This window comes from Coturnix japonica, chromosome 5 (assembly GCF_054131305.1).
Source record: "Coturnix japonica strain WE chromosome 5, WE-NBRP24, whole genome shotgun sequence".
Lineage (NCBI taxonomy): Eukaryota > Metazoa > Chordata > Aves > Galliformes > Phasianidae > Coturnix > Coturnix japonica.
This window is the reverse complement of record NC_140667.1, coordinates 49,426,227-49,438,626: the sequence shown is the minus strand read 5'-3', so window position 1 is coordinate 49,438,626 and position 12,400 is coordinate 49,426,227. Positions and strand designations below refer to the sequence as shown.

The following is a 12,400-nucleotide window of genomic DNA, read 5'->3' as shown; positions in this document are numbered from 1 at the left end:
GAAATTTAGTTATAAAGGAAGCATACTGGGTTGTAGGGCTTGAGGTGTTCTCCATTTCTGCATCTTTACAGAAAGGATGAGGTCAGCTAAAACTGAGGCCTGAGACAGCAATAACCAGACAGCAAGACTCACTACTCTGTTTTTAAAAGATGAGTGCACTAGAGGAGGAAGGAAGAGGAGAGAAAAAAGCAGCAATAAAACCTTTCTCCAAATGGGCTCCTGTCAGCTTTAGGGAAAGCAGAAGGTAGGAAAAGAAGCAACCAGGTTAACAAGGCATAACCTAAGGGTCTGACCACAGGAATAGCTCAAGACAGAGCCTAAAAGAGTGCAAGGAACACAGAGACAAAGCTTCAAAATACCCGTACTTTGTCAACAGGCTCCTGTGGTCCTGGCTCCACCTACCTGGTGTGAGAACGTTTTGTTTTGTTTTTTAACTGTGTTAGGTTTCCTTAGTTAATGCTACTTCATTTCTAACACCTGGAATAGTGGGCTGTTCAGCTAAACATCTGTGTCCAGCCTCCAGCCAAACTGCACATGAAAAGGAAGGTGTAAACACCTTAAAAAGAAGGATACTTTGCCTCCCCAAAAAACCAAGTCAGGTGATGGCAGTAAAGAAAATAAAGATCGCTCCAGTAAGCATCCGTTTTTCCTTTGTTAAGTTGAGCCTTATCCCAACATTCCATTTTCTTAACTTACCCAGAAACTGCCTCACTACACAACTTACCCAGCACGGTCAGATTTGAGCTCTTAAGGGAAGGAGAAACTCGTTTTCTGCTGCTGCAAAATTTGCTTCGAGTGCCATCTAGAGGATACACTCCTCTATTGAAAATCGTCGTGCTGAAACCTGCGGAGCCTCAGATTCTCAAGATCACCGACTGTTCACATGTACTCCTTGTAGCGGGTCAAATCTGAGCAGTTGTTGCTCCTGTGTGCACGTATCCGTGCAGTTTGTGGCCAGATGTACTTGTTGGTGCAGGATAATAAACCTGTGAAGTATAACTGGGGAAAAGCAGCGATTTGGAGTCACAGAAACGTTTGAGTTACGGGCCACCTAATTCAACCCCCTGCAATGAGCAGGGACACCTACAGCTCCACCAGGTGCTCAGAGCCCCATCCAGACTGATGAGGTTCAACCTTTATAAGCACATCCCTGGTGTCAGAAGTGCCTAGATGCTTTTAAAAACACCAACCGTGCTGTTATAAGTGATAATTACTCACATTGCTCAAGTCTTATAGGGATCAGGACTTTATTTGAAAAATGCTTAAATACATGGTAAGCAAACACTGCTAGTGGAACACTATGGTTGAATATAAAGCTTCCCAGGATAAGCACAGCAATAATGACATGCTTCTCCAGTGTATTCAGATCTGATCACATCTTCCCATGTTCTCTTTAATATCAGACTGTGCTACAACACCATATGTATTTCATTAACTCTGAGATGGGCTAATAGTACACAGCAAAGGAAACATCACACACTGGCTGATGAGCAGGCAGGGAGACTCAGCTATGAGAAGTTCCCTTTTAAACGTGTTCTCCTGTTCACTTCAGAGTCTGTCCCTCCAGTTGCAGTCTTTCTGACCTTGCACATCCTCCACATTCACTGAATATCTAGAATTCCAGTCTCGCTCAAAAATGCTTTTTAATTGTTCCTGGACAGGCCGTTCCCTTCTCTGCAGGTTGGTTGAACTCTGCTTGATAATTAGTCCCACGCCGGCTGTGTTGGTGAAGTAATCTTCTGACCAATTGGAAGTCCCTGTGTAATGCAAGGGGGTTAATTAGAAAGCATTCATTTTCCAGTGTTTTGTTTGATCTCTGTGCTTGCTGAATGCACACTGCCTTGCTTTGCCGAGGTGCTGCACAACTGCGAATCCCATGAGGGCCAACAAGCAGCAAAAATCAGGTCAGATCTTTGTTACTGCACAGCTCAAGTTTATCTGCGCACCTGTCTTCAAGAAACAACAAGAAGCAAGTGCTGTTAAAGGTGATTGGAGCTGCAAGTCCTCAGCCTGCTGGAAGGTCAGGCTGTCTGGCACTGCTTGGAGCACGGACTGACTGAACTGATAGATTCCTCCTGCATTCCATTTTAGAGGCATTTCAATAAAAGCACAAAAATAACACCATCCCCATTTTCAGGAATGGAGCAGCAGTTGACACTAGAGTTTCCTCATTTCCATTCCTAGAATTCTGTTCAGCAAATAGCGCGTGGAATTAAACCCTCCCAGCAATTGCTTTATATTAAAGCACAGTGATGTTCTATACTAGAGCATCAGCTATCGCTGCATCATTCTGAGCGCACAGTTTGTGAAGTTCCCACTGTGCTTGTTATAAACTGCATGCTCAGACTCAGCATACTCTGTTCTTAATAGTCCACCGTCAGATAATCTCCCTCTGAAATTAACCTACATTATATTTCTTCGCTTTTCCACCTCTACTCCTATACCCAAAGCAGACATTCTGACATAGATGCGTATTTTGTTATGTTCATCTACTTTCTATGGCAAAATGAACACTTTTTGTGATATTGAAGTCCATCCCATCCCAATCTCAGCCCTACAAGACCCACAGATTCTTTAAGCAGTTGTAATCAGGGGATACGCACCAATATAGGCTGCTTTGTCTGTGACCATAAATTTGTTGTGATTCACTCTGCCATGAGGAATATTTGTGTGATTCAAAACTGGAATGATGAAGAGTTTCTGGATGGGAAGAAATTAAAACATACATAGAAACATCATAAGAGAAACAGGCCAGTGCAGATTTCCTACATTTTCATATAATAGAATGCTGGAGAAATAAGAGAGTAATCCACACACTGGTATTAAATGCACCATAAAAGAGATTTTACTCCTATCCAAGAAAACTAACAAATACTATTTCCACTATACATAAAATTTGATAAGCAATTGAGATCAGATAAGGATAATGTTTGCTTCACGATTTTCCATTAGTGACACAGCTATTATCATTACAGGGCAGACAATTAAATGCAGTTTTAGGCAGCTGTTTAATAGATCTGCATTTACCACTGATTGCTGCTCTTATTTTGTGTTAAAATGGGCTGATCTCAGGCACAGGGAGTTCTGCAGATACCAGTAATACCAAACTTTTTGTGTGAAATCACACTAAAATCTACATTTCTGTTCTTTTTTTGTTTTGTGGTTGGTTCCCCCCCCCCCCCCACCCTTTGTAGAAACCTTATTCCTGCTATTTCTTTCTGTCCTGGTAAGTGCACTGTGTTGGGAGCTCCCATATCACTGAATCATTACAGTTGGAAAAGAACAATAAGATCATCTTCTCCAACCCCTGTCTACCATTACCTGCCCACTGACCATGTCCCTTTGTGCCCCTTTGCCTGAACACCTCCAGGGACAGCAACTCCATCACCTCTCCCCATTGGCCTGTGTCAATGCACCATCACTCTTTTGGAGAATAAGTGTTTCCTAACATCCAACCTGAACCCTCTCCTCGCTCTGTGCTTTCCATTCTAATGCCTACAATGTAATATTAATTGTAGAACAAAAAAAGTCTCAATATATAGAGGCAAGTAGAAGAACTCTCAACTGCCAAAAAGACATGATACTAGAGCCACGTGAGATAGTCCACACAGACAAGGATCATAAAGCCATCAAGTCCTCATTCAGATGGTTACTATCACATTATCATACCACGCTGATACTCATGTGGGTGTGAGGGTTGTTGAGAGCACTCAGGGACCTCAGGTAGTGGAGCATGGATGGGTCGGTGTGGGTCCAGCAGCTGGCCAGAAGCCGGATTTGTACTCTGTAGTTGAAAGCCACACGTCTCAGAGCATTGTCAATGGCTGGCCAGTATCTAGAGAAAAGCAGGTGGGCAGAGAGAGGAGGATTTTTGTAAAGACTGCCTAGAAAAATTCCTACAACAAACTGGGAACACAAATGACATTGTGCACAAATGAGAATTCTATTATCTAGTAAAAGGAATGCTTGTGCCTCCCTGGGAGGTATACAAGAGATTTCTGACACATACCCACCCAGGTATCCCATATCCTATACACATATCCAGTGTATGTTAAGACCACCAGTCTCTGCCAAATTTGGAATGGATCAAAAAGCACAGAACCTAGTAAAGAGCATGTACATGCATACATACACAGAACAACGCCATTGTGCTCATTTCCTTAGGAACTAACCATAACAACACCTCCAATGGAGAGCCTGATCACATGGCATGAAGTGGAAATGACAAGGCAGAATCCAGAGGACAACCTAAGAGCCATTCACAGAACATGGCCATTTCAGACTCCTGGAGACTGCATCTAAGATCCACAGGAGTCCTGTGCCATCAGTCAGTGTGGTCTCTCTTCCCCCTCATCTCTTCTTGCTCCCTTCAGTGTGCTGTTTTTGAACAGCTTCCATTTTTCCAGCATATTGGTTCCTAGTTGATTAACACTCAAGCTTTAGGACAGCAGCTTCATTCCCCTGCCTCAGCTGCTGGAAAGACCAAAGCTGAACTAATCAGCCCCCATTCACCCCACTGCAGCTGGTTGCTGTGGAGATAGCCAAAAACCTTTCAAACTCCTGTTCACATCAGATCAAGCCCTAGATGTCACAAATGGTGGATTTAGGGCTTCAGATGAGGTATGAGTAGTATTAGCACTTCCATTCCTAAGAGGGGGAAAAAGAGTTGCTGTGAACCTAATCTTCATTAAAAGTAGGAAATGAGAAACCCACAGGTTCAACAACACTCAACTGTCCCTAATCTGGTATTTTGCAGTTTTCTTGCTGTTTGAGGAGGCTGCTTCAAAATGCAAAGAAAGCACAAGGGTAGTATGGTAAAACATCCATCCTGTACATCACAAGTTGCACAGTCAACAAAGTCATTCATGAATGTGAAGCAAAGCCTCCACTCTTTCTACTCAAAGTAAAGCTGAATTATTTTCATTGCAAGTTGGCATTCAGGAGAGAATCATACATCTTCCCTTGAAACAGCCCGAGATTGGCTGTCAACCAGTTTGGTCAGGATTAAAATCGTACCTTTTTGGGTGGACAAAACGGCTGGTAGGGAAATAATCCATAACAGAAATATAGACAAATTTATGTGCCGCACTGATAACACTGATAATAGCAAAGAGGTCATGGGTGCGACCTTCTGGACAAAATGCAGGAGGAGAAGCCTGTTAGAAGAAAACATGCAGGTCAGTGACTTCATTCTTTTGTCAGACTGTAATGGATTCACATTTGAGTCTGTTCAGTTTTCTCTGCAATACCATAAAGCATTTGAGGCAGAGTATTCCTCATGCTTTCCATGTCCCATTGGGTCAGATACTCACTGATATATTAAGCCCACAGGAGACCTGCGCCCTGTCCTTACCGGACAACCCGATAGCCCAAGCTATGTTAACCTGTATTCCTTGAGTAGTAACCTGTTGACTTAATCATTAGAGCAGAAGTAGCTAGGGAGCACTAAAAAAACTTTTCTAGTCAAAACTTAAATGTAGTTTATAGTCTGTGCTGTTATTTAAAGCATACTTACAGAAAAGTAGACTTTTGTCAAGGTTCCATTAAATTCTACTTCCAGAGGCCGAGAGTTGTTAATGCGGGTAGAATAGTTTTGAGGCCAAGGGGATGGGATGGTAGCACTAGCATGTCCAAGATCCCAGTAAGTTCGAAATGTCTTCCAGAGGTCTTTGGCTAAGCAGCTGCAGTTGTATATCACAGCACCAAACTCTTTCACCTGCAAAGAAAGCGCACAGTGTCACAGCCCCAGGAAGAGCCTCCTCCTCCCTCAGTGGGTTCTTTGCTGGTTGTCCCTCTCAGTCAACGTTTTACATTGTTAGGATTTTATGTTGTGTTCTTGGATGTTAATTTTCCCCCAAGTGTTTGAATATGCAACAGCAGAACTTACCTGAGATAAAGATCTCCAGTCCATATTTGCACTACCAATATATATGTGTTTCATGTCTATAATCCAGAATTTACTGTGCAATACTCCTCCTGTCAAACGTCCAAAATCAATTCTTTTTATATGAGCTCCTAAAGAAAGATGGGGAAGGAAGAAGTAAGTTTAGGTACAGCATGGAGGTGGCATACTGTACTGCCTCCCTGGCAGCCAGAACATGCAATCATAGAATCACAAAATAAGTAAGGTTGGAAAAACCAATAAGATCATGCAGTCCAACCATCAGCCCATGCCTGTTATCACTCTAGACCATGTCAGTCAGTACCACATCTTCCCTTTTCCTGAACACCTCCAGGGACAGTGACTCCACCACCTCCCAGGCAGCCTGTGCCAATGCATCACCACTCTCTGAGAAGAAATGTTCCCTAATATCCAACCTGAACCTCCCCTGCTGCCACTTAAGCCCTCCATCTCTTATCCTATTGTTACTACTAGAGAGAAGAGGCTGACCCTCACCTCAACACAATTTTTCAGGCCATTGTAGACAAGGATAGCATCTCCTGTGAGATAGCAGTACTGAAGTTCAGAGGACACCACCAAGTGAGATAATTACCTTTTCTCTCTAGAAGCTCAAGGTCGGTTGAATTCATAACCAAAGTCGGCATACTTGCTGCAATGTACACAGAGACATTCTCTGCAAGCAATCTCTCAAATCTCTTCAGAATTTCTTCACCCTGCAGGATGCACTGTGTGTTATTTGTCGCATTTTATTATATAATTAACAGAGACGGTGCTGGACTGGGCTGCTCCTTGAAAGGAGGCAGGGCTCAGCCTTACATCTGCTGCTTCTCAAGTGGAGGATGTGAGTCAACCTACACCACCAGGACACCTGGGAGGAACGGGCAATGGGCCCTGAGGATGATGAAGAAACACCACAGGAGGAAGGCAATGGCTCTGCCCAAAGCAGCAAACAGGCCTGTGGCACGTACAGTCAGTCTGCTGTTTGCCATCTGCCACATGGACATGAGACATACAGCCTCCATCCCTGATTTCAGCCTACCTGCTTTGAAGATGAGTCGTTGACGCTGATGTCTTTCCCAGTAAGGGACCAATAGTAAGATGCCACGTGAATTTCTTCCTGGGCTATATCAAGGAGGTTCATCCAGGCGCGGTACAAGGGTTTGGCTGCAGTGCTATTTATCTCAAAAGCTAAGTCGTATGGAACACTTTCCACAAGTTCAAAGCTGCAACAACAATTGTACAGTGTTAAGTAAGCAGCCATGACCCCAGCAGGAAACCAAGCGCCAGCCACAGCACTTGCTGCTCACCCCATTGCCTCTTATTCTGCTGCAAAGGGAGGATGGTTGGAGACAGGACCATAGCTCTGTTATTATTCCTACCACTCCTCCAATAGGAGATTACTAATAGTGACCCTGCACACAAACAATGCTGTTGTAGCTATTTCTCCACCTGGTGATTACTTCTCCATGAGCCATTGGGCCTGGCTTACCTGCAGGAATCATTGGATCTATTTGTGTCCTCTTCAATTACTGCGGTTCTCTGGAGATCTCCATAGAGTTCTTCCTCCTCTGTCTCCTGGTGAACACTGACAACCGTTTCTTCTCCCTTACCATCAACTGTGCTGTCTGCTCTCATGAAGTGAAGAGCCATCAGGGCAACAAAGCCAAGCATCAAAATTACCCCAGAGATTTGAAACTGGAAGAGAATCCAAACAGGATAAGAACAAAGCACCCACCTCATTCACCCACACAGCAGCTAATGGATAACCTCACCTGGCACAGGTGAGTAAATTAAATCCATTGAACATTAGTGCTTTCAGCTGCTGGCAGAAAGCATTCCTAGATGCATCACTACAGATGAGGACCATGACCTAAATAGGGGTTGGTTTGTGTAAGGACTGTGAGTTTAGTTGTCTTTTAATTTTTCGTGTGCCAACACGTCAAAAAATGAGCTTTTCCTCTCAGATTAGTTTGACATTGACTATTTTTAGTTTAGTGTGGGACAAATGGGTGTTTAACAATATCTTCATCAAAAAAAAAAAACAAAAAACAAAGCAAGGAAATCTACAGCACAGAATTAACTGCGAGATCCAGAGCTGTAAGGAGGAAAATCATCAAGTCATGGGGAAAAAAGCAGAGCTGGGAAAATTCCCCACCCCATGGAAGGCAATGTGCCATTCAGAGCTGAGCATGTGGACCCTTCCAGGCAGGAGAAGTGAGTCTGGGAAGGAGAAGTCAAGAGGCTGTAGCTATAAATGTGAACTCCTGAAATGGCACATATGAAAATTGAGTGGAAGCCAGTTTGTTCTGAAGGCATCTGTTTCAGTTTCTATGTGAATAGAGTCTCTTACTTTTCATTTACTATGCTTTTTTTTTTTTCTTTAAAGATCTACAGCAGTGCCGTCAGTTACAGGCAGTGAGAGAAAAATGCTTTTAAACCAACTGTCAGCTTCAGATTTTGCCTTCCTGCTTGTTCTCCTTTTCACTGACGGCAAAGAGAATCTCACCACTTTTTAGTGGCTGTGAATTTCACCCTGGGAACAGTGAAGGCAAAGGTTTTAGAAGACATTTCTCAGGCCAGAGGTGTGTTTTGAAATCATATCTTGGCTGTCGCCATGCTGTGATGCTGGAACGCCAGGTGCTACAAGCGTGTTGAATTAATCAAGTGATTCCAGAAGCTTCTTATGTTGAGACCAAGCCTGAAGGACAGTCTGCCCAGTGTCAGACAGCACAAGGCTTCACAAGGTAGGGTGAAAAGGGGTAAGTGAGGCCTTAGAATGAATTTCAGCATGTTATGTAGACCATACCATTCCTTTCCAAGGAACTGCATGTAATCAGAGCTTATTTGTATCAGGATAAGAGATACCAACATTATTTACACACTTGGCTCTCATTAGCATCTGTGCTAATGAAGGAAGTGGGGCTATTTCTGCATGAGCGAGGGCTGCAGGACTGGGGTCCACATTACTCCTGCTTGGCAAGATTTGATCATCGTACTGGATAAATCAATGAGGGGTTTGTGGCTCACTTGTTTCCAAGTAGGATTGAAACCCACAAAGATTACCACAACAAGCAATAAAATCATTCTTCTTTTTCAGCTCTGTCTTTTCAGAAGCATCAACGTCATCTCAGCTCTTGTGAGCAAATGTGGTGCATCTCAGTAATTACCATTTTGACATCTCTTTGATTGTTCATGCTTAATTTCACGTTGGAGGACTCATTAACCACCGGGGATGCTTTTAATGCTCTTTTCACAATCTGAAAAACAGAAATGAATGCAAGGGGGAAAATAAAGCTTTATGGCAGCATGTGTAGAAAGCCAGTTACAGACTGAAAAAGCAGGTCACTGCCATTGCTTTATGTAGCGCTTTGAGATTAAAGTACGACTGTGTGCCACGTTCTCTCTGTGTTATGGATCTTGAGTGACATTAACAGATTCCAAAGGGGGAGAGAGAGTGAGTTCCCTGCAGATTTTCCCTGTGCTGTCTACACAGAGAAACCTCTGCAGTAGTTAATGTGTAAACAACTGCATCACTGCCTCTTCAGGTTATCCTCTGACACCCGCTGTAGGCTAACACATTTGCCAACTATTAATAGCTAAGTGCAAAAACCATGGGTGTGATGCTGTACAGCATCAGTGTCATTGCATGTGTGACTCTGTTATTACAGAATCATAGAACCGTTTGAGTTAGAAGGGACCTTGAAAGGCCATCTAGTCCTACTCCCTGCAATGAGCAGGGACACTTAGAGCTCTCAGGCTATTTTCTTCCTATACGCGTGAGCTGTCTTCAATGCTGGTGTCTTTTAAAGAGGGGATTCTATTAATAGGACATGAACCAGATAGGGCAAAATCTAAACTCCTTCCTTACTCCTCCTTCCTTCTATAATCATGAGGCAAGGAAATTAGTTAACAGAAAGGATTGCTGCTAGTCTTATCACTAGAAGAAGCAACCACAGGAGCAAATCCCAAACCATGTCCTAACTCAAAGTGGGTGGTAGGGCAGGGTTGTTAGCCACCTGCCTGCTCTGCCTTCTCAAAACCCTTCACACGTGCTTATGAATGATCCCTGCATGACAGCACTGCAAAGACACCAGAGGTGAACTTACCCACTGGAGTCAGTCAGCTGTTGTTTATCATGCTGAGAAGCAAGAAGCACATCCTGGGATATGGTAGATCTCAGGAAGTGATGACAGATGATACCACCACCTGTCAGGTCCCCAAAGCAGAGCTTCCTATCCCTTAGCCACTGGGCATTTGTAGCCTGACGATGAGTATGCTGTGATGATACGAGATAGCCATAGCTGTGTGGTTGTCATACTTGAGTTAGTTGTAGCTACTTTTGTCTTGCCAGGCTTGTCCCATCCATATCTGGCCAACATATCATATATATATCCATATATATGATATATATGGAGGTTGGCAGCCCTGCCTGCAGCAAGGGGTTGGAGTTTGATGATCCTTGAGGTCCCTTCCAACCCAAGCCATCCTATGATCTTGGACACAGCATGGGCATAGCCCTGAAGTCTTTTTGTGGGGCCAACTCAGAAGAACAAGGGAGAGTGAATAAAAGGGTTGGGGGATGTCCTGGTAAACAGAAGAGGTGGGTGTGAAACAGTGACTTGGGGAACACAGTGAGGGTCACACGATGACCATCAGGTCCTCATGACCTTGAAATCCCATTTCATGTTTTAAGCCCAGTAGAAAGACTGCCCTGCTCCAAAGAGCTTGTAGACCAAACAGAGAAAGCTGTGACAACAACACAAGTCTGGATTGATCACTGAGCCAGGAGACTTAGCAGGAATTAAATGAGGGGATATTAATGTAGAAGAGACCAAGGAGTTTGGTAAGAAACTGAGGCAAAGGGGTTTTAAAGGGGGAGCAGAAGTATAACAGCAAAACAAGGGCAGCAGCCCCTCAGCCCGGGCCAGGGGAAGCCCAGCGAGGATGCAGGTGTGATGGCTTCAAAAGGGCTGAGCTTTGAGCAACAACCTGTTTCAGTTCTCTTTTTCAGCAACAGCCACAAAATGGCCTCAAAAAAAGCAGCATTTCTCTTGAAATATGACAGTGAACAGCTCTTGTATGTGCCATAATAAAGTCATCTGCCATGTGGTTTAAACGGAGTCTTTTTCTTGATGGTTTTGGCTGGGATGTGTTCCCAGCTGCTGCGAGGAACTTGTGAGAGCTGTAATAAATACATGGGGGGGGGGGGGCACTGCTTGGAGTTTAATTTTCCCAAAAGAAAAGAGAGCAGACAGGCAGAATTCTTAAGAATAACACTGTAGCAGGTCAGTGATGAACAATGGCTCCCTCTAAGCTTTCAGGGCTTTACCAGCTGCCAATTACAAGAACAATAAATACAAGCACTTCTTAGCGCTGCTCCACAGTCAGGAGCACAACTCTGCACCACAACCTGCACAGCACACACAGGCAACTACTGTTCCAACATTGATTTCTCCCAGCTCCCCAGATATTTTTGTTGCTATTTCTTGTTTCCATGAGCATCATTTCTTTTCTTGGATTTCAAAGACAAGGATGAGGTTGCTTTGGTACACACTATCTTCCCCAGCAGATGATTGGAGGTTCTCACACATACAAAGTGCGTCCCTTTCCCCACTGCCAACCCAGCACTCTCAAGAGCTCTTCCATGTACTCACCATCCTGGAGGACATCCCGCGTGGCTGTCCTGCTGCAGTCAGATGTTACGTCCAACCACACACACAGGAGATAGTGCACACGCTCAAATTAGCAGATTCATTTCAGCTTCTGCTTTCTTCCTCCTTCAGCTGCAGATTAGTTCCCCTTAACCTCCGAGTTTCATGATGCATACTAATAGTTAAAGAGTCCCAAGTTGCCATCTAGGTGTTGCTACCCGATTCTTAGACCCTGGTCTCTACCTGCTTGATATGATTATACTCAAATAGGGCAAAATGGATACAAAAAGAAGGTAGCAGAGCAGATGCAAAGCGTGCTCACCATCCGGCTCTCTCCTGAATTTACTGCTTTATACAGATTACCCACCAGCGGGACCACCCCACTGTTAAAGTAGGACTGGGTCAAGGTCAAGGCTGCTGCCATCCTTTTAGGCTCAAGTTAGAAGAAAGCTGAAGTCAGCATCGTGCTGGAGCCAGGCTTTGTCTGCCCTCAGGGAAGTGATAATTACAGCAAGCAGCCATGCTAAAGGTCCAAACTGCTGCTAGAAAGCGCCTGTGTTTCCCTGCTGTCCTCTGCAGCCCAGCCAGTGCCTACTGCGCCTTTCAGTTTTGGATCATAGTATTACAGAATATCCCAAGTTGGAAGAGACCCACAAGGATCACTGAGTCCAAGCCCACAGCAACACCCAAATAAACACCCAAAGCTGTAGCTGTGACTTAGAATGGAAGTGGGTTTGTAGAGCAATGTAAAATGGTTTATTTGAGGGGGTAAGGGAGGAAGACTGGCAAGGATCTGGGCAAACAAGTGATTTGCTTCACACCTCCACTTCTGTTCCGCAGACAAGGC

The 12,400-nt window shown here is 44.2% G+C and overlaps 1 protein-coding gene across 2 annotated transcripts; it reads right to left on the bottom strand.

Moving 5' to 3' along the window:
• Window positions 1-1,230: 1,230 nt before the first annotated feature.
• PLD4 (phospholipase D family member 4) lies at window positions 1,231-11,688 on the bottom strand. Of its 2 annotated transcripts, XM_015865632.3 has the most exons (11): window positions 11,557-11,688; window positions 9,070-9,159; window positions 7,392-7,597; window positions 6,942-7,125; window positions 6,495-6,615; window positions 5,888-6,015; window positions 5,516-5,716; window positions 5,017-5,156; window positions 3,670-3,835; window positions 2,604-2,700; window positions 1,231-1,757 (listed from the first exon to the last, which is right to left on the bottom strand). In XM_015865632.3, the coding sequence occupies exons 1-11, from the start codon at window positions 11,569-11,571 to the stop codon at window positions 1,549-1,551; spliced, it is 1,557 nt and encodes a 518-aa protein (XP_015721118.2). In that variant the 5' UTR covers window positions 11,572-11,688; the 3' UTR covers window positions 1,231-1,548. The 2 variants fall into 2 exon arrangements, with proteins under 2 accessions (XP_015721118.2, XP_032300812.2); XM_032444921.2 differs by lacking the exon at window positions 9,070-9,159 and having other exon boundaries at window positions 11,557-11,674.
• Between the last annotated feature and the right edge of the window lie 712 nt (window positions 11,689-12,400).